The sequence below is a fragment of the Monodelphis domestica genome, chromosome 1 (genome assembly GCF_027887165.1).
Source record: "Monodelphis domestica isolate mMonDom1 chromosome 1, mMonDom1.pri, whole genome shotgun sequence".
NCBI classification, from domain to species: Eukaryota; Metazoa; Chordata; class Mammalia; order Didelphimorphia; family Didelphidae; genus Monodelphis; species Monodelphis domestica.
In genome coordinates, this window is record NC_077227.1 from 698,824,673 (window position 1) to 698,843,071 (window position 18,399).

At 40.7% G+C, this 18,399-nt stretch overlaps 1 protein-coding gene across 3 annotated transcripts in view; it reads left to right on the forward strand.

Moving 5' to 3' along the window:
* LOC100023660 (hepatocyte nuclear factor 4-beta-like) overlaps positions 1-17,183 on the forward strand; it is a 66,368-nt gene extending 49,185 nt beyond the window's left edge. The window contains exons 6-11 of one of the 3 annotated variants that reach the window (XM_007477251.3): positions 4,121-4,276; positions 8,024-8,111; positions 13,054-13,168; positions 14,462-14,698; positions 15,509-15,658; positions 16,630-16,767. In XM_007477251.3, the coding sequence (XP_007477313.1) occupies positions 4,121-4,276; positions 8,024-8,111; positions 13,054-13,168; positions 14,462-14,698; positions 15,509-15,647 (735 nt within the window). In that variant the 3' untranslated portion in view covers positions 15,648-15,658; positions 16,630-16,767. Of the gene's footprint in view, positions 1-4,120; positions 4,277-8,023; positions 8,112-13,053; positions 13,207-14,461; positions 14,699-15,508; positions 15,659-16,629 lie in introns of all 3 variants that reach the window. The other 2 variants (XM_007477249.2, XM_056810375.1) reach the window with 2 other exon arrangements.
* The last annotated feature ends 1,216 nt before the right edge of the window (positions 17,184-18,399 follow it).

An 18,399-nucleotide genomic window follows, 5' to 3' on the forward strand; every position in this document is an offset into this window, starting at 1 on the left:
CACTAACTTGATCCTGAGCAAGTCATTTAACCCTGTTTGCTTCTGTTCCTCCTCTGTAAAATAACCTGGAGAAGGAAATGGCAAGCCACTCCAATATCTTTGCCAAGAAAATGCAAATAGTGTTGAAGATTCAGAAGAGTCAGACATGACTAAAAAATGACTGAGCAACAACAACTGATAAAGATGGGAGTCTTCTCTTTGCTGAGGCTAACTACCTTACTTGTTTCTTTGATTTCACCTTTACTTGTTCCCTCTGGAAGTTCACCCCCTTGATTATTGCTTCTTTTAAACTCATCTTCAATCTCTCTTTAGTCACTTGATCCTTCCCAATCACCTATAAAAATGCTCATCACCCTCATGATAAAAACAAACTCACTTGGCCTTTCTATTCCCTCAGGCTAGGGTAATCTATGTCTTCTCCCTGTCATAGTCAAATTTCCTAGAAAAATTGTCTATACTTTTATTATCTCCCATTCATTTCTCATTCTCTTCCATTCTGGCTTCTGGCTCCACCACTCAACTAAAATCTCTCTTGCCTAGGTTCCCAGTACCTCCTGGCTTCTTTAGGCCTTTCCTTGGTCCTCAGCTTTGATTTCTCTGAAGTTTTTGACATTCTTAGTTACATTCTCCTGCTGGATATTTTTTTCCTCCCTGGGCTTCTGTGACATTGTTCTCTCATTGTTCTCCTCCTTACCCATCTAACCATTCTTTATTAGTCTCCTTTGCTGTATCATCTTCCTAAAGTATCCCCTAAAGTTGGGTATCCAAAGAGTCTCTTTGACTCTATATTATCTCTCTTGGCAATCTCATCAACTCATGGAATGGACTCTTATTATCTCTAGGTAGATGATTCCCTTGTCTATACCTCCAGATGTTAAAAAAATTTTATCTTAATTTTATTCCGATAACAAATTTACACATAAGTTTTCCAAAGTTATATAATTCATGTTCTCTCCCTCCCCTCTTCCCTCCCCCCTCCCAGAGCTGACAAGCAATTCCACTGGGTTATACATGTATTATCACTCAAAACCTATTTCCATTTCCACTCTCTCCCTTTTGAAGTTCCTTCGTACATAATCAGCTTATATATGTTATGTCTCCATCCCTTACCCCAACCTCAGAAGAGTATAAGCTCCTTGAGGACAGACACTAATTCATCGGTGACTTTGTATCCTCAGTGCCTAGAATAATCTAGTCTGGTCTAGAATAAGCATTGAATAGATATTTCTTGGATTAAATTGAATCAAAACATGACTCTGAGAAGATAAACTGATTAAAGCACCAGTCAATAGGATGAGTTCTCAGCCCCAAAGTCAGACCTTCAGTTCAATCCAATTAGCACTGGCCAAGGAACTAAAGAAAGTATGTGGGGCTCTGTCCTAGGTGCTAGATGACATAGAGGGTTTTAGATAAGATCCTTCTCCTTCCCAGTTAAGATACAAACTATTGGGGGGACGTGCCACACATATAGATAACTAAAATACCAAAAAGTATATAATTGCATAAAAGAGATATAATTGCTATAATTATTATTTAGAACTCTCTGCCACTCTCTGGCTCCATTTTGCATTAATAAAAATTCATATTTCTATAGCATTTTAAGATTTACAAAATTCTTTCCAACCCTTGAGTAGGTGAAGTAGACCAAGTATTAACTATCCCTCTCTATAGCATTATATACTCTTTATCATATCACACATAATAACATATTGTCTATTATAAATATCGCTATTTATACTACTATGTTATTATACTATCCCTATTTTACAGATGTGGAAACTGAGGCCAAGAGAAGTTAAACTGCCATGGGTCATAAGGTAGTAATAAGTGTCAGAAATGGGTTCTTTTACTGACACTGACTCCACCGCATGCTATCTATCACCCCCGTACTACTTTCTCTTTCGTAATCAGATCCCTACTCACTTTAGTCACCAAGTCCAAGTAACAAGTCCTGGCCCATAGCTACCTTGAACCCTAGAGTGTGGCATTCCGATTGGATCAGCCCTTCTCAGGCAGTGACAAGTGCTTGAAAATTACTTTCCATATCTTGACAACCCACAAAAAGTCCCGTTCTCTCAGGGCCCTACTCTCAGGAGAAACAGAGCAATAAACTCCATCATATCTGATGGCAAATAGCCAGCAACAATTTTATTTACTGGGTGGTATTAACTGCTGAAAGAAGCACTTTTTGGAGATAATACCCAAGTCAGCAGGGTACGATTGAAATCCTGTGAATTCCCAAGAGAGATTCCAAAGCCTAGGACCTTCCTGCCACCTTCTACATCACACAAATGGGTAAAGTCAGTCCAAGTGATTCCAGGTCCAGCTCTAAGAGACGGTTGACAGCCTCATCCTAAAGCAGTTGGTAGATTTCCATCAACATGACTTAAATGAACGTATCCTGGATTTAGAATGAGGAGACATCTGAGTTTGAATCCCAACTCAAACTCTAGGTGATTCAGGGGAGATACTTTCCTTTCTTAGAACCTCAGTTTGCCCCTATGTAAAACGGGAATAATAATGGCACTCACTGTATCACTGGGGTGTTGTAGGGTAAGCATTTGGTAAATCTTAAAGCAATTATTCATTTCCTGAATAATCAACTGAATACCCAAAATATATAGAGACTCACGGGGCCCTCTCTGCCAGTTCTGCCTAGTCAACTCACTGGAAAACACCAACAAATTGGTTATTTGGCAGTGAGGCGATAGCGACCCAAGCTTATTCCCATTCCTCCATGTTTTACAGGAGGACCACAAATTGATCTGGGAGGTCTGCCCGAGGCTTGAGGGGGATTGGCTCTGTTCAGCTTGTGTGGCTTCTCCAGAGTACAGAGTGGCCAGGCTACTGACCACAAATGAATGGGCTTTCAGAGCTTTTTCAAGTAGTAATTGTCTGCTTGTATTACATGCACTCTGATCTTCAAGCCAAAGATTAGACAGAGAGACAGAGACAGAGACAGAGAGAGAAACAAAGAGACAGAGAGGCAGAGAGGAAAAGAGACAGAGGAAGACACATGAAGAGAGACAGAGATACAAAAAGAGAAGCACAAAAAGAAAGAATCACAGAGACACAGAAGACAAGAAGCAGGAGAATCCATAGAACTTGGTTTTTCAGAGCTTGTAAATCCTTCAGTCCAGCTCCCATGTTATAGAAGAAGGAATTGAGGCTCAGGGAGAAGCAATGATTTAGTCAAAGTCAGAAGCAAAGTGAGAAACTAGAACTCAGGTCTCCTAACTCCCAATTCTGGACTTTCTCTATTAACGCCAAGCAGGTTTTTCTCATTTCTGCTGTGTTTTGATCCTGGCCACAATAGTGATGCAGAAAGTGTTCCTCTGTCCTTCCTTTGGCACTAACTGAATAACTTTTAGCAAATCCTTTTGTCTTCCTTGGCCTCAGTTTCTCCATCTACCAAATGAGAGGATGAGACTAGATTATCTCTAAAGTATCTCTGAGCTCCAGATTTATGGGATATGAATTGTTCAACTTTAGTTTCTTGATCTATACATATAAATGAAAGAATTTGTATAATTCAACTAGCAAGTAAATATTTCTCCCAAGCCCTGGAGGAGAGCCCTTGACTTTCCCATATGTAAAATGAGAGGGTTGGACCAGTCCAGAGGTTTCTTTTTTACTTTTTTTGTCCCCTTTTGGCAGTCTTTGAAAGTCTGAGGGTCCCCTCTTATAACCATGTTTTCAGATTACAAAGGAAACCATTGAAATACAAGAATCAAAATACATGTACAACTCAGATTGAATTGCTTGCCAACTCCTGGAGGGGGGAGGGAAAAAGGGAGGGAGACAACAGGAATCATATAAATTTGGAAAACTTGTGTATAAGGTTGTTATTAAAATAAAATAAAGATAAAAAGAAAAAGAAAAAATACAAGTACCAGAATATTTAAAAGAAGAAACCAAGAGCATGGACTGCAGGTTAAGAATCCCTGAGCTAGATGATCTCTAAAGTTCCTTCTTGACCTGACATAGTTTTATTCTGTATTTTCCTTTAAAAGTAAAAATTTTCCTCTTCTTGGTGGTACCAGGACTTTGCTAGCTCAAAGCTCCCTCTCCTGGACAGCTGACTAAGTGCCAGCCTTTGCCTTTCTCCTTTGCTCTGCAGTACTCCTCAATAAGCCCCATGAATGGAAGTGATGTGGCCACTAAAAAGGTGGCCACCATGAGCGACGTGTGCGAGTCCATAAAGCAGCAGCTGTTGATTCTGGTTGAATGGGCCAAATACATCCCAGTGTTCTGTGAACTCCCACTGGATGACCAGGTAATAAGAACAAGAATCATTCAAATCATTCAAAACGATTCAAACAGGCTTAGATATATCTCATCCCACCTAAATTCCATGACAACATCACTGAGATATCAGTTGGGCAGGGATGAAAAAGGCAAAACTCTAGAACTTCTCTTGAGCCTCAGTTTCCTCATCTGTAAAATGAGAATAATAGCATTTTCCTCACAGAGTTGTTGTGAGAACCAAATGAGAGAATATTTGTAAAATGTCTGGTATGTAGTAGATGCTTAATAAATGCTTGTTGCAAGCACAGGCAGCCCTGCACTTCTCTCCAGGTCCAGACTACACCTGAAGGCTGAGTGGAAAGACAGAGTTGCCTCTTAACACTTAGACCTTAGTTTAACATTCCCTAAGGCAAAATTCAAATAAATAGCATCCAGAAGGCATCATCCACAAAGAGAAATCAAAAGTTGAACTCTCCAAGAAATGTTATGGCCAATCTTGCATCTTGGACTTAGTGACAAAAGAGCCAGGTGAAAAGAGTAGGTAAATAGGGAACAAATATTTAATAAGCATTTACTATGTGCCAAGTACTGTTCTAAGAACTAGAGATACAGATGAAAGCAAACAGAAAGACAGTCCCTGCCCTCAAGAAGCTTTCATTCTCATAGGCAAAAAGAAGGGACAGGACAGAAGGCAAGAGGTGACCAGGTAGCCTGATAGTAAAATTCAGAAGCAGAAGTAAGGATGAAAACCTTTTGAGGCTAGGAACTATCTTTTTTCCTTTGTATCTCCAAGGTTTAGTATAGTGTCTTATATATAGGTACTTAATAAAATACTTGAATAGGAATTGAAAGAAAGAATATGTCAACAAAAGTAAATTTAAAGAGTCTAGAATAAATCAGATGAAGAGTCCTGGCTTTGTTAGAGGGAGGAAATCTGTTTGAGGAGACAGGGACCAGCTTAATCTAAGCAAACCAAACCACAGAGACTAAGAACTCCTTTTAAAGGGGCCCTGGGGATGACATAAAGTAGCCTAATAGACAAAAACACAAGCCTAACAATTATAATTCTGAATAGGAATGGATTAAATTCCCCCCAACAAAAGAAAGTGAATGGAAAAGTAGGAGGGGTAATCTCTTGAAGACAAGAAAAACATTTAAAATATACATGCCAACACAAAGCTAAAGTTAATGTCTGAGCAAAATCTATTATCCTTCAGACAATTGCAAGCAAGAAGAAATTGTAGTCCTCAATAACTCAAAAGATAAAACAATTAAAAAGAGAGAGGTAGATCATAGCAAGAGAGCTAACCAAGGGAACTTCATTATGCTTGAGGTCGCCATGGACAGTGAAACATTAGAATTAAATATATGTTCAATAATATTATTAGATTTTTTGATGTTTTGATTAGTTTGGCTGATCTTTTTCTATTCTTCCTCTTTTTCTTTAAAAAATCTTATAAAGGATGACTGTCTGATAGGGTTGAGAAAAAATCTAGGGGGATATTTAGGTGATATAAAACAAAATATGTCAATACAATTTATTTTTAAATATATATGCCACAAATGGCATGTTCTCTAAAATATTCAAGTAAAAGCTAGCTAACCTGCAACAAGACATTGGTGGCTCAGGGAACTGAGAGCCAGACCTGGAGATGGAAGGTCCTGGGGTCAAATCTGGCCTCACACTTCCTAGCTTGAGCCCCTTTGTCTAGCTCTTCCTGCTCTTCTGACTTGGAACCAATACACAGTATCGGTTCTAAGTCAGAAAATAAGATTTGTTTGTTTGTTTTTAATTTGTATGTGGGGACAGTAGGTGGCTCGGTGGATTGACCCCCATTGCCTAGCTCTTACCAATCTTCTGCCTTGGAATGAATACATAATATTGATCCCAAGACAGAAGGTGAGAGTTTGAAAATAGATTTCATATTTGATTCTGGAGATGATAGGGAACCACTGGAGTTTATTGAGTAGGAGGAAACATGGACAGACCTAAGCTTTAAGGAGATCAGCTTGGTATCGGAGTGGAAGATGGACTTGAGTAGGGGGATATTTGTGGTAGGGAGATGTTGCACCGTAAGTGAGGTGATGGGGACTGCACCAGGGTGGGCACAGTTATCAGAGCAGAGAAGGGATATTCACATATAGCAAAACTGACATTTTGGATGAAGAGATTGGAGGTCAGGAAGGATTGCGTTCTCGATAAGGGGACTGGCTAGTGCAAAGGCACGTAGAGAGGAGATGTGACAAAAGAAGGCCAGTTTGGTTAAAAAAAACCCATAGAATCATCGGAAAAAAAATCAGTTTCCGCAAAGTAGCAGGATAGAAACAAATCGACACCAAAAAAAATCAGAATTTCTATTCAGTACTGACAAAACCCAGGAGAAAATAATAGAAAGGGATGTACCATTCCAAACAACTAGAAAGTACAGGACATAAAATATCTGAGATTGGAACTACTGAGCCACATCCAGAAGATTTAAATGCAAATCAGTCTTTACAACAATAAAAGAAGACAAATAATTAGAGTCTTGGTTGGGCTGTCAACATAATAAAAATGACAGTATTATTTGAATTAATTTATAGGATGGATGCTATGCCAGTTAAAATTCCAAAGAGTTTCTTTAAAGAACTAGACTAGATAACAAATTTTGTGGGGAAAGAGGAAATGAAAAGTGCTAAATTTCAAAAGAAATAATGGAAAAAATATAAACATAGGAGGCACACTACTACTAACAATAATGCTTACTATGCTAAGTAGTTTATAATTAGCTCATTTGATCCTGACAACAACTCTGGGAGGTAGGCACTATTATCATCTTCATTTTATAGATGAGTAAACTGAGGCAACCAGAGGAAATTACTAGATAGCTAGTAAGTGTCTAAAGTCAAATTTGAACTCAGGTCTTCCCAACTTCAGGTTTGATGTTCTATCCTTATAACATCTTGCTGCCAAGAAAACACTTGTATGAAATGATATGGAACAGAGAAAATAGAACCAAGAGAACAATGTGTATAATGTCTATAATTATATAAATAAAACCACCAGGAATATGGTACCAAACTCAGATTAAGTCAACACAAGTCAATGATCTTTTACTCAGGGTTCACTGCATGCCAATTTTAAGCCCTAGATATTGCTAATTATTATTGTTCAGGCACTTCACTTATGTCCAACTCTTCAAAACCCCATTTGGGGTCTTCTTGGCAAAAATATTGGGGTCATTTGCCATTTCCTTCTCCAGCTTGTTTTACAGATGAGGAAACTGAGGCAAACAGGGTGAAGTGACTTAGCCAGGGCCACACAGCTAGTGAACATCTGAGATCAGATTTGAATTCATATTTTCCCAACTCCAGGCTTGATGCTCTAGCCACTGAACCACCTGGATACTATCAAGCATCAATTTTAATTGTATTATCTTGGTCCCAGAGAAAAAGATGATGAAACACATTTCTTGTTCCTTTGAAAGGAAAGAAAGAATTCTACAAGTGCATACAGTTGGCCAATGCTATTAAGCTATGACCACTTTATCTTGAGCTTTATTTGGTTCTTTCCTCTTTTTCTTTAGAGACTTAAATGTTGGTGAAGGAAGAGAGGTAACTGATTAAGAAGTTAACATTTGACTGCATCTATGTGCTTAGTTCTTTGTTCTTCCCTCTGAGCCTCAGTTTCCCCATTTACAAAATGAGAGAATTGGACTCAAAGTTCTCAAAGACTCCTTTCCAGTTCTTCTTTGGATATGTAATCAATTATTTTCTCTTCCTTTATGGCTTGCAGGTGGCATTATTAAGAGCCCATGCTGGGGAACACCTTCTTCTTGGAGTAGCCAAACGATCGATTCCCTATACAGATTTCCTACTTTTAGGTAAGAAGAGTAAAAATTCTAAAATTCCCTCTTCTTGCTCTGCTCCAACTTCCACTGAAGATCCTTTACTGGCGATGAATGGCACTTCCACCACCACATTGGATCATGGGATACGTTGGATACAGAAATGGATCTGTAGTTAGGAGAAGCCAGGAAAGATGAGACCTATGCTAGACCTTGATGGGCAAGGGACATTCAAATTGTCATTCAAAGGAATAAGGAATTTCTAGTGGGTGAGATAACCAAAGTTACAGAGGCAGATGCTCACGTGTGTGTATGTGTGTATGTGTGTGTGTGTGTTGTGAGTCACAGAATCCCAGAATTTTAGACTTGGAAGGAACTGTGGTCCAACCCACACCCCAAATAAAGAACCCCTACTACAAATATATTTGACAAGCTTCTGTTGGAAGAATCCAAGGGAAGAGAGAATCCATTACATCCTGAAGCAGCCCATTCCATTCTTGGACAGCTCCGATTACTAGAATTTTCCCCTAACATGAAGCCTAAGTCTTTGTAATTTTCATTCCAGGCTTTGGATTCCTTTCCTTGAAGTCACACAGAACAAGTCCATTCCCTATTCTAAATACTAGCTATCCCAGTACGTGAAGACAACTTTCATTTCTTTGCTAAATCTTCTCTTTTCCACACTAAACACAGATCATAGAATCATAGCTCTGTAGCTGGAAGGGACCTTAGAGATTTGACATATGAAGAAACTGAGGCTCGGAGAATTAAGTGACCAGCTGAAGGTCATACAAGGACCAAGTGGAAAAAGCATTGGTAACCTGGGTTCAAAAGCTGCCTCTGAGACTTACTACCTTTGTGTTGTCAGGCAAATAAGGTAATCTTCCCTGAGGCTCCATTTCCACATTTGAAAATGAGGGGCTGGATTTAATAACTTCTGAGGTGCCTTCTAGCTCTAGAACTTTGATCCTATGGTCACCTTCAAGCATTTGATGAACTTTCCCTTATAAGAGAGATTCGCTCTGGTTGGCTCCAAAGTGTAGAAGCACAAGCATTGGATGAGTAGGTAGGAACAGGGAAAAGATGCAAATTTAGGCTTGGTCCAAGGAAAAACTTATTATTATTGCTATGCAAAAGAGCACTGGCTGGCTCCAACAGGTGGGGGTTCCCCTTCCAACTGTGAAGATAATTTTAGGGTTGCAACTTAAAATCTAAATTAATTGGTCAAGGGAAAAAAATCCCAAATAAAATATCCAAGTCAGTCTGGAAATTTATGGTAATTTTAATTACTATAGAGGGAAGGATTTAAGGAGAAAGAGGGAAAAGGGTACGGGTTTTCTCCCGCCTGGCCTGTGCCAGGGGGAGTTTAAGATTTCTGCTGTTAGGTCTCTGAAGGAGATTAGAGGCTTCTAAGAGGATAAGTTTGAAAAGCAAAGGAGAAAAACTCAACCAGAAACTCATCACTGAACCAGACAATAGCTTGTAGCCATGCCAAGATGCCAAAAGGCCCAGCATGCTGCCACCAGCCAAATCTCCACCACCAAAAAGGTCCGGGAGAGAGAAAGTGAGCCAAATATATAGACCTTTTACCCTTGTGTCCCCTCCTCTAAATGCCTATTCTTAAGTTCTCATCTTCTTTGATTAGATTATATCTTTCAAGTCACTTAACACTTCTTTGTTAAGTTCACCTTTTGTTAGTTACTTGACCTTTTTGTGATTTATTTACCCTTTATAGTTACTCAACACATTTTTGTATTAAGATCTAAAAATAGACTTAGCTTAAGGTTCTAGCTTCACTATAAAGTAAGAACTAAGTATCTTCATTGTTCAATCAGAAGATTACAGTTTTATCTTCACCATAAAGTAAGATCTAAGTAGGGTGGAGTAATTTAAAGTTCACAAGACATTCCTGATTTTGTTAGACTAAGTAGGGTAGAGAAATCTAAAATTCACACAACTTAGACACCTTCTTGCAAAGGCTAAACATCCACTTTTTGGATATGTTGTAGAGAGATTCTTCTTCAAAAATAGACTGAAGTGCTACACCATAAGAAATGATGAACAGATTTTTTTAAAACTTGGAAAGCACTACATGATATGATGGAGAGTAAAATGAGCAGAACCAAGAGAACACTACATATCACTTGAGACTTAATATGTGAAGAATAACTTGTGAATGTCTGCTTCCAGAGAATGAGTTGAGAATGGAAACACACCAAAAAAATAATCTATATACACATACCTGTTTGCCAGATGATGCCTTCTATGGTGTGGAGAGGGGATAGAGGGGCTTAAATACCTGGAAATACATTCTATTAATAAAAAAAAGAATAGATTGAAGTAGAAGATCCCTTCCAAGATTCTATAAAAATTCTTATTATCCTCTAGATGCCAACTATTCCGTGAAGTCTTCCTTGCTTTTTCCAGCTGTCAAAGCCCTCTCCTTCCTCAAATTATCTTATAATTACTTCTCTGTGCTTATATTATATATTGTGCATATGTTGAGGATGCAAAGACCAAGGACAAAATAGCCCAGGTGTATTGTACTGGAGGGAAATCGCATTTCAATCCATAACATGTACAAAAACCAAAGGTATCAAAAATGTATGATATATCCAAAGTTAAGTAAATATATAGAGAAAGTATTTTTTTATAAGGATGGTATAAAGGCAGTAAGAACTGAATAAAGAAAGACTTCTGAGAGGTGACATCTGAACTGAAACTTGAAGGGAATTAGGGATTCCACCAGGTAGGATATAGCTTGAGCAAAAGGAGAAAGGTAGGAAACAGAATACCATGTATGGAGAATAACCATCAGACATTTGAAATGGACCACAGAGCACATGAGGGAGAATAATGTCAAATCAACCTAGAAAATCTGGAGCGAGCCAGGGAAGGACTTTAAATGCCAGCCACAGGAAGAACATTTTATCCTTGAGGCAACTGAAAGCTTTTGCTACTTCTTAAAGAGAGGAAGGACAAGCTCAGATCCGTGCTCTATGGGAAATCCATTGGGTGACTGCTTGGATGATGTATTGAAGGGGGTGGAGGGACTAGAGGAAGAGAATTCAGCAAGGAGGTTTATAAAAGTGATGAGGGATTGAACTGGGATGTGAACCTAGGAGCAGAGAGGAGAGTTTGTAGGTATGAAATAGAATCCTGAAATTCACTAACAAAGCCTATTCTTATGCTAAGGATTCGGCTACCATTTTATAGACCTTTGATCAAATCTATTAATAGCTGCCCATTACTGTGTTTCCATGTAAAAAGAGGCATTTATAAAAAAAACCAACAATGTGGCATTGACTTTATCAATGAACCAGTCCCACTGGCCTTAATTAAGAGTTTTTCTTGCTCTTTTAATGCTGAATAGAATTGCCTATCACTGTAAGGAAGGAGAAAGGATAGACTGAAATTACAGGAAGAAAAAGTCCAACAATTCACCAAATTCCACCAGATTAGTAGAGCATAACCAAAGCACCACCTACTGTCAGGAGGAGTTATTGTACAGTATTGTCCAAGTTGGTAATGGCTTCTATAAATCAACTGATAAGCATTTATTTTCTCCATTTATTTATTTAAAAAAATATTTTCCATGTTTGCATGATTTGTTTTCTTTCCTTCCCCTCTTCCCTCCCTCCCTCCCTCCCCTTGGAGCTGACGAGCAATTCCACTGGGTTGTACAAATGTTATCACTTGATATTATTCATTTTTGCTACAGAGAGATCTCTTAAAGCCCAAACCCCAAATCATATACCCACATATAAAGTGATGTCATATGTTTTTCTTTTGCAGATAAACATTCATTGAACACTCAGTATATGCTAGGAAACATGCTAAGGGCTGAGAATTACAAAAAAGCAGCAAAAGAAAGTCCCTAAATTCAAGGAATTCATAATCTTAATAGAAGAGTCAACAAATATACACCAATAACTTGTATATAAAATAAATTAGAGGGAATAGCTAGGTGGATAGAGAGCCAGGCCTAGAGATAGGAGTTTCTGGTCTCAGGCACTTCCTAGCTGTGTGGCCCTGGGCAAGTCATTTAACTCCCATTGCCTAGCCCTTACCGATCTTCTGCTTTAGAACCAATACACACTTTTGATTTTAAGATGAAAAGTAAGGGGTTTGGTTTTCTTTTTAAGATAAATAGGAAATAATTAACAGAAAGAAAGCACCAGAATTAAGAGGGGCTTGGAAAAATTTCCTATAGAAGTTAGGATTTGAGCTGGAAACCAAAATTTACTTGTTAAATGTACAATATGGAGTGGAAAGTCCTTTGCTTATCAGTGTGCTACAGAGAGTTAGACTGAATCATAAGTGAAAGATGCAGTTACCTGCTTGTGCTATATGGTAATTACCAACTCCTGACCCCTTGCCTCCAAATGCCTCCTCAAGTCATCTAAAACTTTTGCTTGAAACTTGACCACTGCAGTACTACATTCCTAGTCATCCTCAGTCCTATATTAAAATGCAAACCTCCATCATAAAGGTCTTTCTTTTTAGATCGATTAGTCATTGACTCCTTAAGATGAGCGAATCTCTCTCTACTTTTCCTGGGAACAGTGTTTGCATAGGCGAGGGGACCAGATCAGGGAAGGCATGGAGGGGAGGGGATATACCTATACCCAAGTGAAAAGGACCCCAAAGAAGGGGTTAGGTATCGCCATTATTTTTTCCTCCAGAATAGGCTTTGATACCAAATGATCAGTACTTAAGATCTACAAGATCTGTTTATTCTACCAAGATCTTGGTTCAGGTGGTCATTTTCCTACAAGCTCATTAACATCTGAGCTTCTTTCCCAGGACTCCAACTGGAAGAGATTTAGGACATCTCTTTGTAGATACTCTAAAGGTCAGTTTCTCATGTTCCATTTTCTGTATATAGGCTTTGCATGTTAGGTGTACCAGTTGACAGAGTCCAATGCAGATGATTCTATAGCCTGCAGATGATACTCCTCTTCTCACTCCTCCCCAGGAAATGATTTCATTATTCCTATGCACTGCCCAGAACTGGAAATTGCCCGAGTTGCTATAAGAATACTGGATGAGTTGGTCAAACCCTTGAGAGAAATCCAGATCGATGACAATGAGTACGCTTGTCTTAAAGCTATTATATTCTTTGATCCAGGTAAGGGAATTCAAAGTCAATAGTCTCTGACTGGCTCTGTGTGGAAATAGAACCAGAAATGGTGGAAATAGATGGGGATGAGGGGAAAGCGAAATCAGCCAAGGGGAGGAAAAAAGGTGATGAGCATTCTGGTCTAAAATGAATGAAAAATCCTCTGTGCCTTTATGTTGCTACCCTGCTAAAGAGGCTTAGGGCAGTGCCTGGCAAAGCTGAATCAATGCTTTTTGCCAACCAATAGAAGGGGGGAGGGGAAGAGAGCCTGAGTATTTGATAAGAGACTACTATGTAGAGGGCGGCTAGGTGCAGCAGTGGATTGAGTAGCCAGGACTACAGACAGGAAGTCCTGGCTTCAAATGTGGCCTCAGACCCTTCACTAAATGTCACTTAATCCCCATTGCCTAGTTCTTACAGCTCTTCTGGTTTGGAACCAATACACATCATTGATTCTAAGATGGAAGGTAAGGGTTTTAGAAAGAGAAAGATGGGGGGGGGGGGGGAGATGAGAGAAAAAGAGGGAGGGAGGGAGGAGAAGTGGGAGAGGGGGAGGGAGAGAGGAAGAGGGAAAGAGAGAGCGAATGAGAGAAAGGAGAGGGAGGGGGAGAGAGAGAAAGAGGGGGGAAGGGAAAGGTAGAGGGAAGGAGAGGGAGAGAGAAGGGGAGGGAAGGAAGGAGAGAGGGGAGAGAGAAGGGAGGAGGAGAGGGGGAGGGTTAGAAAGAAGGGGGAAAGGGAGGGAAGGGGAGAAAGGGAAGAGGGAATAAGGGGGAGGAAGGAAGGGGAAAGGGAGAAAAGAGGGGAAAGGGAGGGAGAGAGGAAGGGAGGGAGGGAGAGGCGGGGGAGCAAAGGGAAGGGTCATTAGTGCCAAATCTGCTTCAGTGCCAGAATGGAGTCAGAAAAGGAGAGCGAGGATGTAGCAGTGGCAAGCACACCAGGCTTGGGCGTCCGCCCAACAACCGCCAAAGTCTTCAGCGCCGACTTTCTAGGATTGTGATGATTTGTTTTGTTTTGTTTTGTTTTGTTTTAAATCTTTACTTTCATCTTATAATCAATACTGTGTATTGACAGAAGGGCGGTAGAGGCTAGGCAATGGGATCAAGTGACTTGCCCAGGGTTACCCAACTAGGAACTGTCTGAGGCCAGATTTGAACCCAGGCGTTCCCGTCTCTAAGCCCAGCTTTTCTCCTGGGATCGCACCTAAGCAGAGGAGAACCTGCCCAGTGACACTGTGCTCCTTTTCCCTTCTGTCTTCCTCTCCCAGACTGCAAAGGCCTGAGCGACCCAGGCAAGGTAAAAAGGATGCGCTTCCAGGTGCAGGTGAACCTGGAGGATTACGTCACGGACCGACAGTACGACTCGCGGGGCCGCTTCAGCGACCTGCTCCTGCTGCTGCCCCCGCTGCAGAGCATCACGTGGCAGATGATCGAACAGATCCAGTTCGTGAAACTCTTCGGCATGGCCCGCATCGACAGCTTGCTGCAGGAAATGCTCCTGGGAGGTAGGACAGGCTCCGCCCTCTGAGTCTTTCCCCCCCCCCCCCGCCCCCCTCCTGTCTGCGCCAATCAGCGTGGAAGAGTGGAAACTGACACGCAGACCTCAGGCTGCTCCTGGCTCTTGGGTGAATTTCACCAATTTCCCTCATCCCAAATGCTCAGTCACATTAGGAGCAGCTGATGGAGGGCAGCGAGGTAGCTCCCCAGGCTTGGAGTCTGAGAGGAGCTGGGTTCAAATTTGATCTCGGACATTTCCAGCTACATGACTCAGGGCAAGGCACTTAATCCCAATTGTCCAGTCTCCTGCAGGTTTCTTCTGCTTTAGAATTGATACTAAGTGGGGCAGCTGGGTGACACAGTGGGATGAGAGAGCCAGGCTTAAAGATCAGAGGTCTTGGGTTCAAATGTGGTCTCAGCCACTTCCTAGTTATGTGACCCTGAGCTAATCACTTCATCCCTATTGCCTAGCCCCTTGCCATTTTTGTCTTAGAATTAATATTGACAGAAGGTGAGGGTTTTTAAAAAATGATTACATGTGAATTGTTTCTCCTGCTTCCCTCTCCTCCCCCTGTACAGCACATCCATGATTTTCAATATGAAAAAGAGGAGGGGGGGATTCCCTGTCTCTGAAACCCAATTTTGTCCTCCTTTCCTTCCTTCAAACTGACTTCTGGGTACCATGGCAGTGCAGCTTTTGTGCCTGGGTCCGTGGAACCAAATAGCATTGTATCCTTCTTCAGGTGGCACCATGGCACCTTCATAGCCTGCCCAGACCCTGCAGCCTTGATTCCAACTCTCTCTGTGCTTGCTTACAGGGAATACCATGGAAGTGCCCCAGTATCATTCTGGGATGCCCAGCTTAAACCTAGAGCCGGTCCCAAGCCACATCCTTCCCAGCAGCCTCAGTTCGGTGATCCAGGCTGCCCCTGGACCAAGCCAGAGCTGCTCCTTTAATGAAAGTCATGGTGAGGTTCTAACTAGGGTTCTTGGGCTGGAATCAAAAGGGTGTTTTGGACTTTGGAGGGGTGTAGGTTGTCTCTATCAGAGAACAGCTTGTCCCCAGATCTCAATTTTCCCACCTATCCTGGTGCCTGAAATTCCACCTTAGAGTTGATTTTGGTTCCAACAAGGAACTCAAAGATGGAAGCATCTATTTAAGCACTCTTGGCAGGAGGCCACTCAGCAAGGATTAGCTAGCTAGGAGATAGCTGGTAGCAAGAAGGTCCTATAGGTCTGAGATACAGATATTGGGGGTATCAGGAAATATTTGAATGTCTTAGATCAAAGCTTCTTTACCTGGGGTCTGTGAATTTTGAAAACTATCTGTTGACAGTCTTTCCAATATAATTGCTGTGCTTCATAATTCTATTTTATGCATTTAAAATATTATTTGGAGAAAACCTTCACCATATGACAAAGGGTTCCATGGCCCAAAATAGATTAATTACCCTTGATTTTGATAGAAAATCTTACTTCTTTGAGAGTCAACCTGATTCTTTTTGGGAAATAGTAAAAAATCAGTGGAAGCCAAATTTAAGGAATAAACATTTGGGGCTGTCAGACTTGTCAGTCAATCTATTTTTTTTTTAATTTTATGTTAATAAATTTCCAGGGGGCAGTGAGGTGGCTTAGTAGATTGAGAGTCAGGTCCAAATTTGGCCCTCAGACACTTCCTGGGAAGTCACTTAACCTCCCCTTGGCCTAGCCCTTACTGCATTTCTGCCTTGGAACCATTACATAGTATTGCTTCTAAGATGGAAGGGAAGGGTTAAAAAAATAACAAATTTCCACACAAGTTTTCTTTTCAACCAATTTAGCTATTATGTAGTATGAGCTCTGGTCCAAAAGTTCACTCCACTCCGAGTTTTCAAAGTTTGAATTTTAACTGGAAGAAAAGAGAAGAATCTGAACTAACAGCTTTTTTTTCCCTGCTTAGCATCTCCAAATACATCGGTCTCTTCTCCCATGAGCCCTGGAAATGAAGACTATAAACTGGATGCTGCTAGAGGAGCTGAGATGCCCATTCAACTTCTGCCCCAAGCCATCATACCTAAGCAAGAGACTTTATAAGCCACTGAAGCAAAGAGACTAGAGAGTCCCCTAGGAAGTCAGCTATAAACCAGTCTCCTTACCTTTCCAGATGTGAGTCACCAAGATGGCCCCAATTCAACAGCTTGTCCAGATTTCAGGGGCAGGGGATTCCAATTGCTGCATCCAGTTGGCTATTCAGTTCGTAACCGAATTGATTTTCCAGTGCCTCTTTCCTTCTTGAAAATACAAGAAGAATGCCAAATTTTGGAGATACTTTAAAGTAAATGCCTCCAACAGCTGTCCAACAGAACTGAAGAATCACTATGATCTAACTCCATTTGGCTGGATTGAAACCTCTAGCTCCTATGAACAAAACACAAAGCATTGTGGATCCAACTAATTTATGTCTTTGGTTTAAGATTTTTTTTCTCTCTGGAGGCAGAACATAAACTCTATACATATATAAAGGGCATACATTGATTGTATTTTTTTAATTGCCCACTTGCAAATTGGCAGAACAGACATACTCAGGTATCCACCTGCCAATTTTTAGATGGACCCAGCCATCTTTCATTCAATTCCCAAACATCTACTAAATGTTTGCTACCTGCACGTTATGCGCTAATCAATGGATTGATTCTAACATACAAGTTCGAATCTCAGACACTTCCTTTCCTGTATCCTTCCTCCTGTGAGTCACATTTTAGCCAGTCTTCTCGGAGCATTCGGGTACAATGTATATAAAAGATCACACAAATTCCTGCCTCAGCTGGGTCAGCCAAATACCTTAAGCACAGTTGGGGATGATTGGTTAGTTCCTCCTACGAGAATTTTGGGCTGGTTTGACCCAGTATGTCCATTTCAGAGTGGTGCAGTGGAAAGTGCCACACCGGAGGTCAAATCTGGCCCCAGTGCCTTACCAACTGCATGGCCACAAAGGAGTCTGTGAACTCCATTTATTTTATCTGTAAAATGGGAATAATAAAGGAACAAAGTATGATTTCAGTTTTTATTGTCACGAAACTTTTCTGCAACACCCAGGCTCTCAGATTTCCACTAAAACCAGTTTTTCTCAGTGGTTGAGCACTGGAGCCAAGCTTCAGATCAGAAAAGCTCTCTTGCCTGACATGGATAAAGTGTGACAATAATGAGACTGAGGTTCAAACAGACAGAAGTTGAATGTCCAAACAAGTATTATCCCCATTCACTCATGGGGAGCTACTGACAGAACTATTTCTTGCTCAGGGCACGTCCTCTCAAAATTACTGAGAGCCAGAATCATTCCTTTATTCTCAGGGATGACAAATCTTTGACCTACAGGAGTGGATCTGTGTTTTGGGAACAGCAGGGTCATTCTGGGTCATTGTGGGTAACTGAAGGAGGGATTCCGGCTGGGCACAACCATTTGGTTTCATAAAAAATAAGGGGTGACAATATAAAATGAATGAGCCTGCTTTCCATTCTGCTTAAAATCAAAATAAAAGAGCCTGGCTTTTGAAGGTCACTTCCATAAAGGATCTATACATATATTTTAAGCAAAAATAGGATCTTCAGCACAAATATAGCTTCCACAGTAACTGCCTTGAAGGGGAAAACATTATACCTTTGGATGTGTAAATTCTAGCCTATTAAAAAAAATCTGTCCCATGACTTCATGGTCACACCGTATATATGA